General features: G+C 35.9%; 1 protein-coding gene across 1 annotated transcript in view; it reads right to left on the reverse strand.

Annotated features, from left to right (window-relative positions):
* Nucleotides 1-286: 286 nt before the first annotated feature.
* The window catches only part of ANKMY2 (ankyrin repeat and MYND domain containing 2), a 28,379-nt gene continuing 13,805 nt past the window's right edge, over nt 287-14,860 (reverse strand). Inside the window, exons 5-10 of the mRNA XM_016139452.2 lie at nt 13,164-13,324; nt 8,846-9,060; nt 7,943-8,078; nt 4,608-4,736; nt 3,021-3,150; nt 287-1,634 (exon numbers count right to left, since the gene is read on the reverse strand). Coding sequence (XP_015994938.2) covers nt 1,450-1,634; nt 3,021-3,150; nt 4,608-4,736; nt 7,943-8,078; nt 8,846-9,060; nt 13,164-13,324 — 956 coding nt within the window. The 3' untranslated portion in view covers nt 287-1,449. The remainder of the gene's footprint in view (nt 1,635-3,020; nt 3,151-4,607; nt 4,737-7,942; nt 8,079-8,845; nt 9,061-13,163; nt 13,325-14,860) is intronic.

Raw genomic sequence — 14,860 nt, forward strand, 5'->3', positions numbered from 1 at the left:
AAAAAAACATATTCGTAGGCAAGGACAGCCTGGAAGGATTATTTTACTATCCAAAGATAAATGTGTACGTGTGTGTAAATAAAATACCTTGATGAATGGTGGCTTGTCATAATTGACAAGTTCAGACACAATCTGCCCACTGAATTCATAACCAGTTATATCTCTTAAAACTGAATTTACTCTCATGAGGTCTTACATAAGCATAATGGTATAGAGTGTGCAGGAGATATATGTAAAGTTTGAGGCTGGGAGAAAAGAAACTGAGTGTAAAGAAAAAGAGAACCAGCCAGATAGAAGAATTTAATCAGTGAAGTGAAGTGAGAATTTCTGTCATATTGATTTGCAATTATACATATTAAAATAATGTTTATTTTGTTCTCCAATATTTGCTAAATTTCATAATATTTGTTGAGTTCTCTAATACTTCTCTAATATTTGCCAGCCCCTGACAGCAACAAACTATGAAACGAGATGTGAGTTGGTTATATTAATAGGCCCAATTTATTTTACAATCAACAGAAACTATGAAAGACAGCACTATCTTCAGCTATCACATTCTAGCTCTGTTTAAATACTGCACACTCTAAAGACATTCTATAAATGACAATTATAAATCAGTTTCTGTACAGGAAGGGTCACATGAAAAGCTTACAGGAAGATAAAATTCAGCCTTTCAAGTGGAATATGGCACATGAATTAGTTTTATGATAATTGTGGAAACAGTATATTTAGCCATTATTTAATCAAAAATTTTATGATACATTTTTTTTTTTTAATGTACATGCTGAATAACTCTGGCAATGCCAGAAATTTGACATTTCTAAAAGTACAAATACTATAGATGAAACATCACTTCAGGAACTACATAAAGTTCGGATTGCTCAAGATAATTTCTCTAGAAAACTATAATTAGCTGAACTATGACATAGGTCTTTTAACATACAGCCTTTCTTCATTTTGTTACATCCTAATAAGCAGAACTTCACTACTGTAAATGCGATTTACATGCAGTTTATTCACATATAAGTTATGGTTCTTTTAACTACCTGTATCTGTGGCTACAAAAGTTTTCTTTCCTAAAACTCTTCTGTCCTGCACCTGTTCTGCTTTCTCCTTTATTCCCTAGAGCCTGTATTTCTTCTTTAAGGGGATTTATTTGCCTTTGAGAACAACTGTTGGAAAGCTAGCCTCAGGAGGGAAATAGAAATGTTTCTCCTATATTTTGAAAAAAAAAAAATTTTTTTTTCCCTAGGACTTATCTGTCCAATTATAGAACAGAAACCAGTAGAAAATTAGGGCACAGTAGACAGAATTTTGCTGGAAAGCTCTATCCTATGAAATCCTGCCACGGCGCCATGCAGGTGTCACAAGGCAATGGGGACACAGTCACAGGAGTTTCCAGCTATCTGCCAAGGTGAGCCGCGTCCACGCTGGCACCGGCTCCGTCCTTCACTCCTCCGGTACCTGCAGGCCTGCAGTGGCCTCCGGTGAGCATTCCGACCCAGCATCAGACTGAAGAGACTCTTTCTCGCCTTCCACTGAATCCTTAGGACCACGATCCTCTTGGGAGATTTTTGTTTCAGCCTCTGACTGCTCTTCATTAACACAATTTGAATTGACGTCAAGTTTGCCATCTGATGAAAAGGGGAAAAAAAGTCATTTTGTTCTTACCATGTGCCAGACACTCAGCCAAGTTCTTTACATGTATTAAATTATTTACTCCTCATAACAACCAATGAGGTAAATTATCTCTATTATCATTATCAGTATTTTACAAATGGGGAAACTGAGAAGAGAGGCATTTGGTAACTTGCTCAAAGCTTCCAACTTTGTAAAGTAACAGAACTGGCATGCGAATGCAGGTCTCTGGCTCCAAAGCCATTGTCAGGGATCTGACAAAATCAGCATTCAAATCCAGCTCTGCCATGAATTAGCTTGATGTCTTGGGTAGATAACTGCCTGTACGAAGCTGGTTTTTTTTTGTTTTTTTTTTTTTAACCTACAACGTGGGGGATAATAAAGCCTATCCTACGTTTGTGGCGAGTAAAGGTGTCTATAACACTTAGAATAGCGTACAGCACGTGCCGACGGCTACCAGCCGGGAGTTCCCACTCCACCAACAGCCCTGTTCTCTCACATGGCTTGTTTAGACCATGACCACCTGTTATTCACTGCTCAACACACGGGACACAAATTTTGCCCCCAAAAAACAAGTGAAAGCATGGCAGTCAGAAAGCCTGACTATCCTCTTAACAATTTATTTATACAAATTAAATTTAATTTTGTACAAGTTATTCAATCCCACTAATAGTGTTTCTCAACTAAGTGGTAAAGGGGACACAGTCCCTTGAGGGGTGAAAGTGGAAATGCTCAGTATCAAAGTCACCTGTGCAACATTTTCCATCTCCAACATGCGAATCATTGCTGAAGCAACTCACTGTTTCTGATGAAAACGAGTCATACACCTCATGACGGAGGGAGAAGGAAAATACTATGGAACTCACTGCCCTGACACTTGTAGAAATTTAATCTGTGCATTCACAGATCTGCAATTTAATTTGTAATTCATAAATCTGCTCTGTAATTTCACCTGCAGTTTTATAATTAAGAAATTTAAAAGCTTCCAACCCTAAAATCTTTGGGTAGCCATGAGGGGACAATTCATCATTCCCGGAATTCAGAGACTTTAAAATCTTTTATGAGTAGAATATAAGCAAATATTCACTGAGGGTCCCGCTGCTGCAGAGCAGTCTCAAGAGTCAGAAAGCAGAATGTGGAATAAACTACATCCCCCAGACTTTTATGTCTTTTGCATTCCAGTGACATCTAGGCTGACCACATTCTATACGTTATCCCGAGGATTCAAAACAGCGACATATTTAAGTGTGATCCTTATGTTGGTCACCCCCAAGCTTCCTTGATCCCCAGAGGAGATTCAGTTCCTGAATGCCCTGTGTTAATGTCATCTAGCTTCCTCTCCCCAGGAAGCAGCAGAATGAGCTCGGTTTTTATGTACGTACTATTCTCCTCTTCTCTCTTTTCTTTGGCAGCCTCCAATCGTTGTTTCTCATAAATGTCCTTGAGATTCTTACACATTTTCTTATGTGCAAACCAGTGTGTTTTCTGGCAGGTTTGATCACAGTATATTACCTGAAAACAATTATAGGTTTATTTTCAACAGCTGTGATCCCAGGACTTTCCAATTATGACATTAAACCAAGAACTATGCTATAAAAATGCTGTTTTCTATATTTAAAAACCATGATGTGTGTATGTCTATTGGTTTACGTTTGTAATTTTTAGCTTACACTTTATAACAATAATGAATATATAGCAAATGAACTATCAAAGAGTCTACCAAATGATTTATCTAAGAATCTACTATTTGCAAGAATGAGTACAGTACAATGACGAAGAAGGTAACATTGTTATCCCAGAGGAAGCTAGGGATGAGAAAGAGCAGGATGGGGCAGCATGTAGGGAGGCAGACACCTAACGACATAATTTACGTCCCAGTATGGTTTTAACATCAATTGGAGCACAGAGGAAGCAGTGACTCACTCTAGCTGGAGAAGTCAGGAGACAAAGAGATGGATAAGAAGCATTCCAAGTGCAGGGAATATCTTGTACAAAACTTCAGGAATAGCAAAATGAATGATATACTAAAGAATAGCAACCAGTTTTTGTAAATGGAGCTTAGATTTTTGCAAGATTATATACCAAGCACTGTGCTAGCCCTTATACAGGGATGGTGTCGCTGCCTGTACTTCTGGCCCCAATTCTTCACTCTTCCCTGCGTTCGTACACTTTCCCGCGTGATCACAAAACTCTTTTGACTGAAGGGGAGGAGAATTAACTTTAAATTCGGCCAAAGGAATGAGACAGCATGGCAGTTTCAGGAGTCCTCATGTGTTCTTGCTCACTGATACTTCCGCCATCACCATGAGGACGTGCTTAGCCAGGCCCGCTGGTCCAAGCAGGATGAGACACACATAGAACAAAGTGCCCTGGTTGAGCCCAGCCGACCACAAATGTGGGAGAAATAATGACCGTTGTTGTAAATAGTTAATTATGGAATGTTTTATATGCAGCAATATGCTCTTTACAAAGATAATTCTGGCAGAAGTGGGTAGTGTAGTCCAGAGCTTAAAGGTTGGTGAGAGTCAGAAGGGAGTTATAGTTCTACAAGAAGGAAAATCAAGAGACTGTGGTTAAAGTCAAGGTCAGAGGATTTACAAGTGCATATTTATGAACTGTCCAATGCTAGGTTCTCATATCTGGATCAGCCTCATTCCCTAATGGACAATCTTTCTCTTATTTTCCCATAGTTATTCATTTATTCATATCCTTTCTTTCTTTGGGGTGGTTGGCATAGAATTTGAGGCGGCCTGGGTGTTTGGCATAAGATAGGGCATAGAACTACATCGATCCTATAGTTCTCTTCCAAATTACTTTTATGTATTAGATACAATATTTTATATCTAATGTATTAGAATTTATTAGAAAACTAATGTCAACCATTAAATTTAAAGAATATTATAACTCAGTTATAAACTGGATGAAATCTAAACCCGCTGTCTATGAACTTCAAAGAGCTGCTTTCTTACCATTTTGCATACTGAGCATCTTTTACTCGCTCCTTTTTCTCCACAGGTGGTGCAAAATTCAACATCCATAAAACCCACCTGACCAGTGATGGCTTGGGTAAGCACAGAGAATGCAGTAGGATCAGAACCCTGGAGTGGGAATAAAGGCGCGAAAAAATACTCTGAAATCACCATGGAAATACTGAAATGACACTCCATGAACAAGCCTGCCTAGAAGCACACATGCAAGAGACAAAATCATTAAGACTAGGGATCACACAGACTTTACCTATGAGAAAATGATAAATACCCTTTTGAGTATACCTTTTACTACACAGTGTATATGGGAGGTAAGTTTTGTTCCAAATACTGAAAGAGAAAAAAACTGGCCCTATTTTAGAATAAAATATTTTTCAATTAAGATTATTCCATAAACCCACAAAGATTTCAGTTACAGGACAATGAACTCAGAGTGGAATTTTCTTAGAATATTGTTTTACATTGTTCTGTAAACTCAAAACAGTCAAATGAAATATTTGAAAGATTCAAGAAGTATTTTTAAAGTAGCACTTATTTTGAAATTGTCACACTCCTCTTGAAAACAAATAATGACTGGATTTCTTTTCCTTTAAAGTGCTAAGAATTCTCTTTTGGAAGATAGTAAAACGGTAAGGGGAAAAAAAATAGATGAAATGAAACCTCAGGTACTAGATATTTAAGTTAACTTTACCAGGAAAGCGGGTCTATGGCAGCTGTGCTCAAATGATGCTGTGCCTCAGTGAACTTGTTAAAAGTTCACATCAATCCCGCCACCCCATACTTTCTAAATTAGAACTTCTGAGGATGTGGTTGACGTACCTGAATTATCACAGGTAATTCTGAAACATACCAAAACTTGCGCAATTACTAGTACTTGATGCTACACTAAACACTTATTAATCTGTATAATCTTTTTGCCTTTAAAGTAGAATACTGGATTAGACAACAGCCTAGTCTACAAATCAAGAGTATGATATAATCAAGAGAGTATAATATACTCGACAGATTTATAATTACATTTTTATGTTCAAATATTTTTTTCACAAAAGTGACTGAGCAATCTTCCCCAAAATAGGACTTTTGTGGGAGTCTGGACTCAGTAACATTCTCACAGATGCAACTGAAGATAGTATAAAAACTAAAAGATATTTTGCTAGAAGCATGGCTCTTAATGTGAACTACTGCCTCAGAAAAAAAATTGATGCCACAGCTGAGTAACTACAAGCAACCTTTCTTGCCACTACTTGATCGTGAGCACTCTTTGTTGCTATATAAAATCTTGTCATCTACTCTCTTAAATAACAATCTGTTTGGGTACTAAAGTCCCACCATGAAAGGCTATCTGGGACACTCACAACCATGAGCATTCCGGGTAAAGTTTTCCAGAGGGTAGAATATATGTCTTAAAGGAAAAACATTTTTAAAGAGAGAAATTTTTCTAAAATGCATTAAATACTATCTTATCTTTATTAATAAACTTTTTCTAAAATGCATTAAATACTATCTTATCTTTATTAATAAACCTTTTCTCAATGACTCAGATCCCTAGGATAAACTATCATTATACTCCGTAAACTCTAACCACATTATTCTATGATATAGGGCTAAGATCATGAATTGTTGCCCCCTACACGGACCTGCTTTGACTTTTTTTTCAGTACTCTCGGCTGCTACTTTTAGTTTTTGTTTCCCCCCTTGAAGGCAGAATGTCAACTACCACTTGTTAGCGCTAGAAATACCCCATAGCAGCCACTGCTAGTTTTTTCTCTGACAGCCATTCCCCCAACTTCCTTACTAGTAGAATTCTGTTCAGTGCAGCAGTGTTTAGATTAACCCAAAATACTCATTTCCTCAGATGCTTGTGCAGCTGAGTGTCATGTGGCACAGGTGGTGGGTTTCTGGGACAGCTTATGTTTTTCAGCTAGAGACTCCTTTCCCTTTCTTGCCTGCCAGGGACAGGAATGTGAGCTTGGAGGAAGAGCATCAGATGACTTGCAAGCATGAGGTCAAAAGCATGAGTGTGATGATGTATATAGCTAAAGAATATTGAGTGGAAAATGTTTGGGTCCCCAATCTATTTTTGAGCCACTGTGCCAGATCTGGTCTGCCTACTTTGGGCTTCTGAGTGTAAGTAAATAAACAAACTCATATTTATTTAATTCCTGGTTGGCTGGAGTTTGATATGTACAGCCAAAACACATTCGTAATTGATAAACTACCCTCATAATTTGCTAACTTTAATCTTCCACAAGCTTCACCACCAAATAGTCAAGTATATTAAAAAGGGTAAAGCATCTCTATGGAAAATCATACAGAGCTTTCATGTAGAGACCAATGCATGAACTTCATGAGATCACTGTCTGCTCAGGTCTTTCTTATTTCGCAGTTCTGAATAAGTGAAGTCTTAATGTATAAAGGAACATGTGGAACCCATTTTAAGTCTTGATTTTTTCCCACTGACAATGCTGTAACAGCCTAGAGAAGGCAGAGAAGAAATGACATTGCCAGAGGAAGCGAAGAAGCCATGGATGCGACTAGTGTCAGGATCAATTTCTTGCCTAATAGATAAAACCTGATAAAGGGTTTGATTGAAATGTATAAAAGCATGACTGGTGTAGAGAAGGTGAACAGAAATCTATTCAAAATAGTGAAAGCAGAGAGTGTCCTATGAAATACTACTTAAATAAATGACAAAAAGACAAAAAGTAAAGAACAGATAATAAAGTTAAAATTTATTTCCCATAGCTGTAAAGTATAAATAGATTTTTTTTTTTTTTTTAGAGAAGAAAAATCTTTTAAGAAGAAGCATTAAGGAAGACTATAAGAAGCTGGGACATGCTTTGAGATGGTTTATCAGAGCCTTCTCATGACTTCACACCTACACTGACTGGAAATCATCAACCTAGACAATCAATTTGTGCTTCCATCTAATGTGGGACTTTGAACTGTTTTTTCGCAAACTGCAAGTGAATACGTGTGTGTCTGTATTACATAGCAGATATGTACCCATCTTTACAGGTTTCCAAGAGGTATTTAAAATGTAAGTGTTCATTGTAACTATTTATATTCCAACAAAGGGAAATACCACGAGCCACATAAATGGGAGAAAAGGATCAAAGAAGGGAAATGGAAAAACAGAAACAGGGTTAAGGGGCAGACCTATCTCCGTGTTTATTCCTGAAAATTTTCTAAAGTAAATAATTACTGGTTTATTAAATAATTACTTAATACTAAAGGGAACTTGCCTTTAATTGTACAAAATACAGTAATTATGTCTTACTGAGAGAGGTAACTTAGTTATTTAGTAAGAGCCTTACAATTTCAACAGGAGCAATGCTTCGCACCAGCTGCTGCAGAAGTGTAGCTTCACAGTAAGGAAATTTTCTGATACTTTCTCGAATGAGCTTTTCTTGAAATATCGGAAAGCCATCAGAAGGTCGGCCTTTTAACAAGCTGAAAGATATTTTTAAAAAAGTAATTGGAGTTGAATCACTAAGCATTTCCTCCCAGCTGAACCTATATGAAGTTTTGGCAGTTTTCTTCTTTGCTACTTATGATTTTCAGTGTCTCTTCAAATCACTGTGATAGACTCAATTCGAACTCCACGCTAGGCTAGGCTTTATCAGGTTTAGGAACCTGGTGAGATATTTATAAAAATGACCCCTGCCATAAAACACACTAAACACTGTTATCAGATTAGCCAGTTACTTATTACCCTGTCAGTTATCTCTACAAAGAATGAATACTCTCATCAAGTCATGCCCTTCTGCTTTAGTTCACTTTTCTCAGTAAAACTATAAGAGAATTCGATCCCTGATGGTCAGAGAACAGGTAAAACAGCTCTCCCAGGTAGAATAATGGAAATACACTGAGTGTCACTGTGGGTCCAGAGCAGCAACATATTGCATCGCATACCTATCTTCACATCTGGACTTGGGCTACTTTCTAGTCATACGATCTTATGAATGCTATTTAACCTCTCTCAACCTTAGATTCCTCACTTGTAATTGCAGTAACAAAAGTACTGTTGTAAAGAGCACAGAATGGAATAATCCCTCAGTCTAAGTATAAAATTGTCCCTGTTTCATACAGACTAAATGTGATTCCAATAATAACAACTGCTGCTAAAATGCTTAAGCTTTAAATCTATCACAAGGCTTCATATAATAAAACATTATCCATTTAAGTATATTTTATACATGACATGGTAAAAACAGTACCTTTTGATCAGAGTGTCCAGTTTATTCTCTCCGTCTTTTAAGAAGTTAATACATTTCTGAAAGATACAGCTGATGTAATGCATTTTCATAGCCAATACTTCATTCATGTCTCTTTGCTTCATACATTTCTCACAAATCAAATCCATCACCTTGTAGCATTTATTCAGAGCTGCTTCTTCTGCCAGCAGAGGATTCTCATTTATAAGCATCACAATCTAGAAGAAATTCTAGTGAACTTAGAAATCCCGTGGGACTTTTCCATGTAAAAATTAGGTAGTCAATTTTAGTGGGGTTCAAAAGATTACCAAATAAAGTCTTTCCTACAGTCATATGTTTACTATGTTAATTCAAATCAGAATGCAAATTACCACTGATCAAAGTTATAAAACCAATATAGGAAAAGATCCTGATAGTCTGGAATCTCTTGAACTCTTTGTCAAAGTTATCATATGATCTGCCATCTAGCTAAACCATGTCATTAGCATGCCACTTGGAGTCACGGCTTTAGTGTCTCCGATAAAAGCACTTTTACTAAGAGAAAGATGGCATATTTGCTCACCCTTTCTATATAGAATCAAATTAACATGCAAAGTAATGTTAATTAGTTAACATTGCTGAGCTTTAGAATTTCATGGGTAGAAAGTTTTTTAAGAAAGGCATTAAGGAAGAATATGAGAAGCTGGGGCATACTCTTTAATTTGTATTAATTACAAGAAAATGAGAATTTTACAGAAGGCAGTCTAAAAATAAAAGGTGTATTATTTTCTGATTAATTACATTTCTCTGTGGAAATTTTCCTTATATCTTCAAATCATCTATAGCAATGAGAACAGGTCAAAGAGGAAAGCAAAAATAGCTTTAAATTGAGGAATATTAGAGAGTTATTTAATTTGATGTATTATAAGTCCCATACTTCCTATATATGCACAAATTAAGCTCAAATTTAGTGTATTGAGGAGTATTTTTTTTTTTTTTTTGGCTCTGTTATTGGTAGATTATATTCAGTAAGTTTGCACTGGGTAGCTGTAAAAATTCCTAGTGACAGAACAGTAATGTAAACATATGTAACATGGGCACGATCGTATGCACAGAGCGGAAAGGCAGTCAGTATTTGTTCACCTACGTGTTACAGCTAAATAATTCTCCTGGGTAATTAAATGTTAGGGAAGAACAGGTAACAGATTTCATGAATTAGATCCTTTTCTTTAGACATGAAGAGAGATAATTTAACATATATCAAAAATTAACTTATGGCAGAGAAGATTCATTAATTATCAGTTTATATTTATATTTCTGTGTTAACCACAATCTTTGAAGCTGTTTGCTCAATATTTTTGTATACAACATTTATAATTAAAGCATAAGGTCTTAAACTTACAAGTAGGAATTCTTCAAAAAAATCTCAAACAACCCAGATTAATGATTTTTTTTTTGTTTGCTAAGACATTAGGCTTTATTTCATAATATACAGCAATATATACAAAGAAAAACGATATATAACCACAGCTCTACCAGAGCTTACTGAAATATTTACACAGCTACACACAAAAGAATAATAGGTAAACTAGTTTCCTTTCTTTAATCTCTGCAGCATTATAGTAATACATTTTAAAGAAAACCATTATTTTTAATTATTAAGAAGGAATAAATACATTCCAATAGGCATAAAAGCCATATATATCACATCTCCCAAAGTGTGACTACCTTAGAATATGTTTATACAGTAACATTTTGAATTCTTTTTTATTTTTTAATTGCATCTTTTAAAAATTACCAGATCAATAATTACAGACTTAAAAATCAAGTTAACAATCAAAAATGGGATCACCTGCACACATCTGCCTTCTGACCACTTAGAGACCCTGCTCTACTCTGCTGTCATTTTTTCTGTGACTCTGGCTTATTCCTTCATAACCTCTGTATTCTGGGCATCAGCACAATTCCCTAAGTCCCTGTTGAAAATAAACATCCTTATTGCTATAGCAGCCACTTAACCTTGACGCAAATGTAGCTGTGTTAGATGCACTGCACTGAAAAGATGAATTGTGTATAGAGAAGCATTTCTACGAGTATTTTAAAAGGTTTTTAACTTTATAGAAAGGCTGGTAATTACATTTTGATGATGCTCCCTATGAAAACCGATGCTGGCTTAAGAAGGAGTAAAGCGATGAAAATGGGCCACCACAAAAGCAACTGGGCAGCTTTTATGTGAAATGTGGACCAAAAAAATAAGGTGTTCTAGTGAATAGACTATTTATACCTACAAAAAGGAAGGTCTGGTCTGAAGGAGGGCACTGAAATCATAGAATAGTCTCTCTTATAAGACCAAGTGCTCTAAAAAAATACAATGTAGGCTATTTCAGTTTATACACCTTTTAATGTATTGCCTGTAAAAATATGTCCTAAATCTAACTTATTCCAAATATATGCCTTTAAAGATAATCGGAGGTACAATAATTCTTAGGACATTGAACCCTGAGAGACTAGGTTCTATATAAACATCAAAAATTACTCCACAGACTCAATTACTGCAATAATTGAGATTACTACAGTCTCAAGGGGTAGAAACAGATACAAAAGATGGTGAACCAGAAAATGTGGGGAACTTCTTCAAATCGATCTAAACCAGAATATTCTATAATGCTCAGGCCGGAGGGGAACAACAAGGGCTTCATAAAACCACATAATTCTCTACATTTAGAAATATTGTATGCTTAGGAAAAATCCTGACTTCTCACTTCAGCCTGTCCCACCCCTAAGAGAAAGAGAGTCACGAAGAGGGAGTCACTACTATTTTCAGGAGTTCTCTCTTTCCCTGTGTGCTGAGTGGGCAAGAACCAGATACAGAAGAGGCTAAATATCTCTTAAAGGTTAAATTTCAAGTCACATAAAATCTCCGCTAGAAATACAAACGTGATTCACAGCAGAATTTCTCTTTTGCCCACTTAGGATCACAAGTGTTGCCCCTAGCGATTTTTTTCAGAATGTAAAGTAAAACATTTGAGTTTTGAAAAATGAAAAACAGGATAGACTCTACTCGTCTGTCTTATGGGAAAGACATGCTCGTTTGCCATCTCTATCAATAGTCCAGAAAATTAATTTGGGTGAAGGGCCACATGACAGGTATTTTTTGTTGGTTTGTTTCTTGAGCTTCAAAGACTATACACAAAGGGAGGTATTAATAAAGTAATAAGATTATATATAGTTTGGAATTTATATCTTCAAATGACTGTTAGCCATCAAAAGAGTTAGTTTATGAGAATTGTCCATTTATTTTCATGGTGTTCAGTATACTCCACAGTTCTTTTGTAATACACTCTAAGAAAATCTACTTCACTACCTTATAATGACAGCTTATATTATTAAGGGAAAACCTCAATTTTTGACCCAACTTATTATCCTGCTCACAAAACAGCTCTGAATAACTATGAAGACATATGACAGACACTGATTTTGCCCAACAGCGGCATCGTTACAGCACACATGGAGTTTTCTATAATGTCTCACTAAAAAAATTATGTTCATTCGAATTAATTTAAAAAAATTATTTTACAAACAAACAAAAAGGCTGTATATAAAACACAAAGAAACTAGCAGTGATAATAATTCAGAATAGCTTTGGAGTTTCCCAGTTAAGCCATTTGAACATCCTGGTTGGTTTGCAAAGTTTGAAAATCTTTGTGAATTGACTGATTATTGGAAGAACTGTATTACTTAAAGGCATCAAATAGCTACCTGCATTAAAAAAAAAAAAAATGTGGTCATGACTGCATTTCGGAACATTTCTTGGAGGATGATTATTGTAGTGCGTGTTGTTGATGCGCCACCCAGGTCTGCTTTACCAGGCCTGTCCATCAGGTCCCAGCTGCTGGAGTGTTGGCTGCTATGTTGGCTGCTATGGGCTCAGAAGTACCTTTTTCCCCAGGGAACTGCCTACATCCAAAGAGAGCCACCTAACCTGGCACTAGCTGGGAGGCTATCCTTTGCTTCTGGGGACAGAATTCAGCCAATGACATATGAGCACCTGGCTCCCTTGCCTCTCTGGAGCCATTAATGGTCCAGAGCTCCCTATGAGATGAAGTGGAAGCTAGGCTTCGGCTAAACCCATCTCTTCGCCTAACTTTTCTTTCTCTCTAGTCTGCATCCCTCTCTTCTAGGTTTCGACTGAGAATACTCCTTTACTGGACCAACTGAACAAGAGAGCCCATTGCAAGCTCTGCATCTACAAACCCAACTCAAGACAATTATGACCCTATATCAGAGCGGTTTAAACTCAGAATATTTAAATAAAAAGCAAACATAATAAACACTACACTACCTTGACAGGATGAAGGTTTGTTGTGGTGATAATTTTGTGCAGTGGGCCTGCCAACTTTGGGGGCAGTTTCGGCTCTTTATCCAGTCCCTGGGGTTTAGTGTAATAATCCAGTCTCTCTCGAGGAAAGAAATTGTTGATTACAGTCACACAATCATGTTGACCTTTTAACAGAAAAATAGGAAATTTGTTATTTTATTCAAAATAAGACCTTTTCCAATTTTTTTTTATTAATTATGCTGCTCTGTTTTCTTGTGAAGGCCGAAGCTAATTCAAATAGAAAATAAAATTAAATAACTATGTAACCCAGAAGACTCTTATAAAAATGATAAGAAAAAAAAAGAAATCAATAGCTTTCTCTTTATTACCCGTAACCAGCTAGAAATGACAGAGTGTAGAAACAGTGGTGGGATTTATCTTTACAATATGGAAAATAACTACCTATTACTTCAAAATAAATTTTAAAAGAAGGCATTTTAGTTAAAAAATTTTAAATTAAAGTCTGACATGAAGGAATCTAATAAATATTATTGAAGGACCAAAAATAAGTTTAAAAAAAAAAAACCCATAAAAGTATACTATGTAATTGGATGGGAAGTTTTAACATCACGCAGATGTTAATTCCAGCAACTAATTACCTAACTATTTAATAAATGTCCAACAAGAACTGAAAAGGATTTGGGAAAAGGAGGAATTGCATTCAAAGAAGAATAAAGGAGAGGACACTTGCTTTATTTTAAAGTTGATGTGATCAAAACAATATGGTATTAATATAGGAAGTGACAAACATCTGTGGAAGAGAATACTGGATCCAGAAATAGATACCAATACATAAAAAAGTTTAACTTTCTACAAAGTGTCATTTCGATTCAGTGGGAAAATGCTGAGTGGCTTAAATAAATGACGCTATCAAGATTAACTAACATCCAGGGGGAAATGAACTCTAAAATAATGTTAGAAGTACAAAAGAAAAAGTTTTTTAACTTGAAGGACATTTATGAGAATATTTAACCTATAATCAAGAAGACCTCTTTCAGCAAGATAAGAAACATAGAAACTATATAAAAAGAAAACTAGGACCACTAATAAACTTTCTATGGCAGAAGTACCCATAAAGTCAAAAGAAAAACAAAACTGGAATAAAATATTTGAGACACATTTGATAAACAAAGGATCGGCATCCATAATATACATAAACCTCTTCAACTAATTGCATAACCATTTAAAGAAAATGAGTAACGAATAGGAGCAGCCATCCACAGAAGAGAAAATATAAATGACCAGAACAGAACCTTAATTTCATTAATAATAAAAAAGTAAATTCACAATATAGCATCTTCTCAACTATCATGTTGGCAAAAATGAAAGTGAAAACACCCAGCTGTGATGAGGACCTTAATGTGAATGTGAATTGCTAAGCCCTTTTGGAGAGCAATCTGGACTTGCTTTAAAATTAAAAATACACGCCCTGTGTCTCAGCCATTTTTTCTTCTGCAAATATGTATTACAGATATTAATGCACTATCATGTAAAAATATAACATCAAGGATCATTACTACATTATTTGTAGTGAAGTGATTACAAAAAACTATAAAATCTAGCTATTGGGGAGCGCTAAGTGGACTGTGGTCCTGGTATATTAGGCAGCTGTTAAAATAACTGGATTTATTTTTAACTGCTGAGATGGGAGGGACTTCCAC

Source organism: Rousettus aegyptiacus, unplaced genomic scaffold (genome assembly GCF_014176215.1).
Source record: "Rousettus aegyptiacus isolate mRouAeg1 unplaced genomic scaffold, mRouAeg1.p scaffold_m13_p_13, whole genome shotgun sequence".
NCBI lineage: Eukaryota > Metazoa > Chordata > Mammalia > Chiroptera > Pteropodidae > Rousettus > Rousettus aegyptiacus.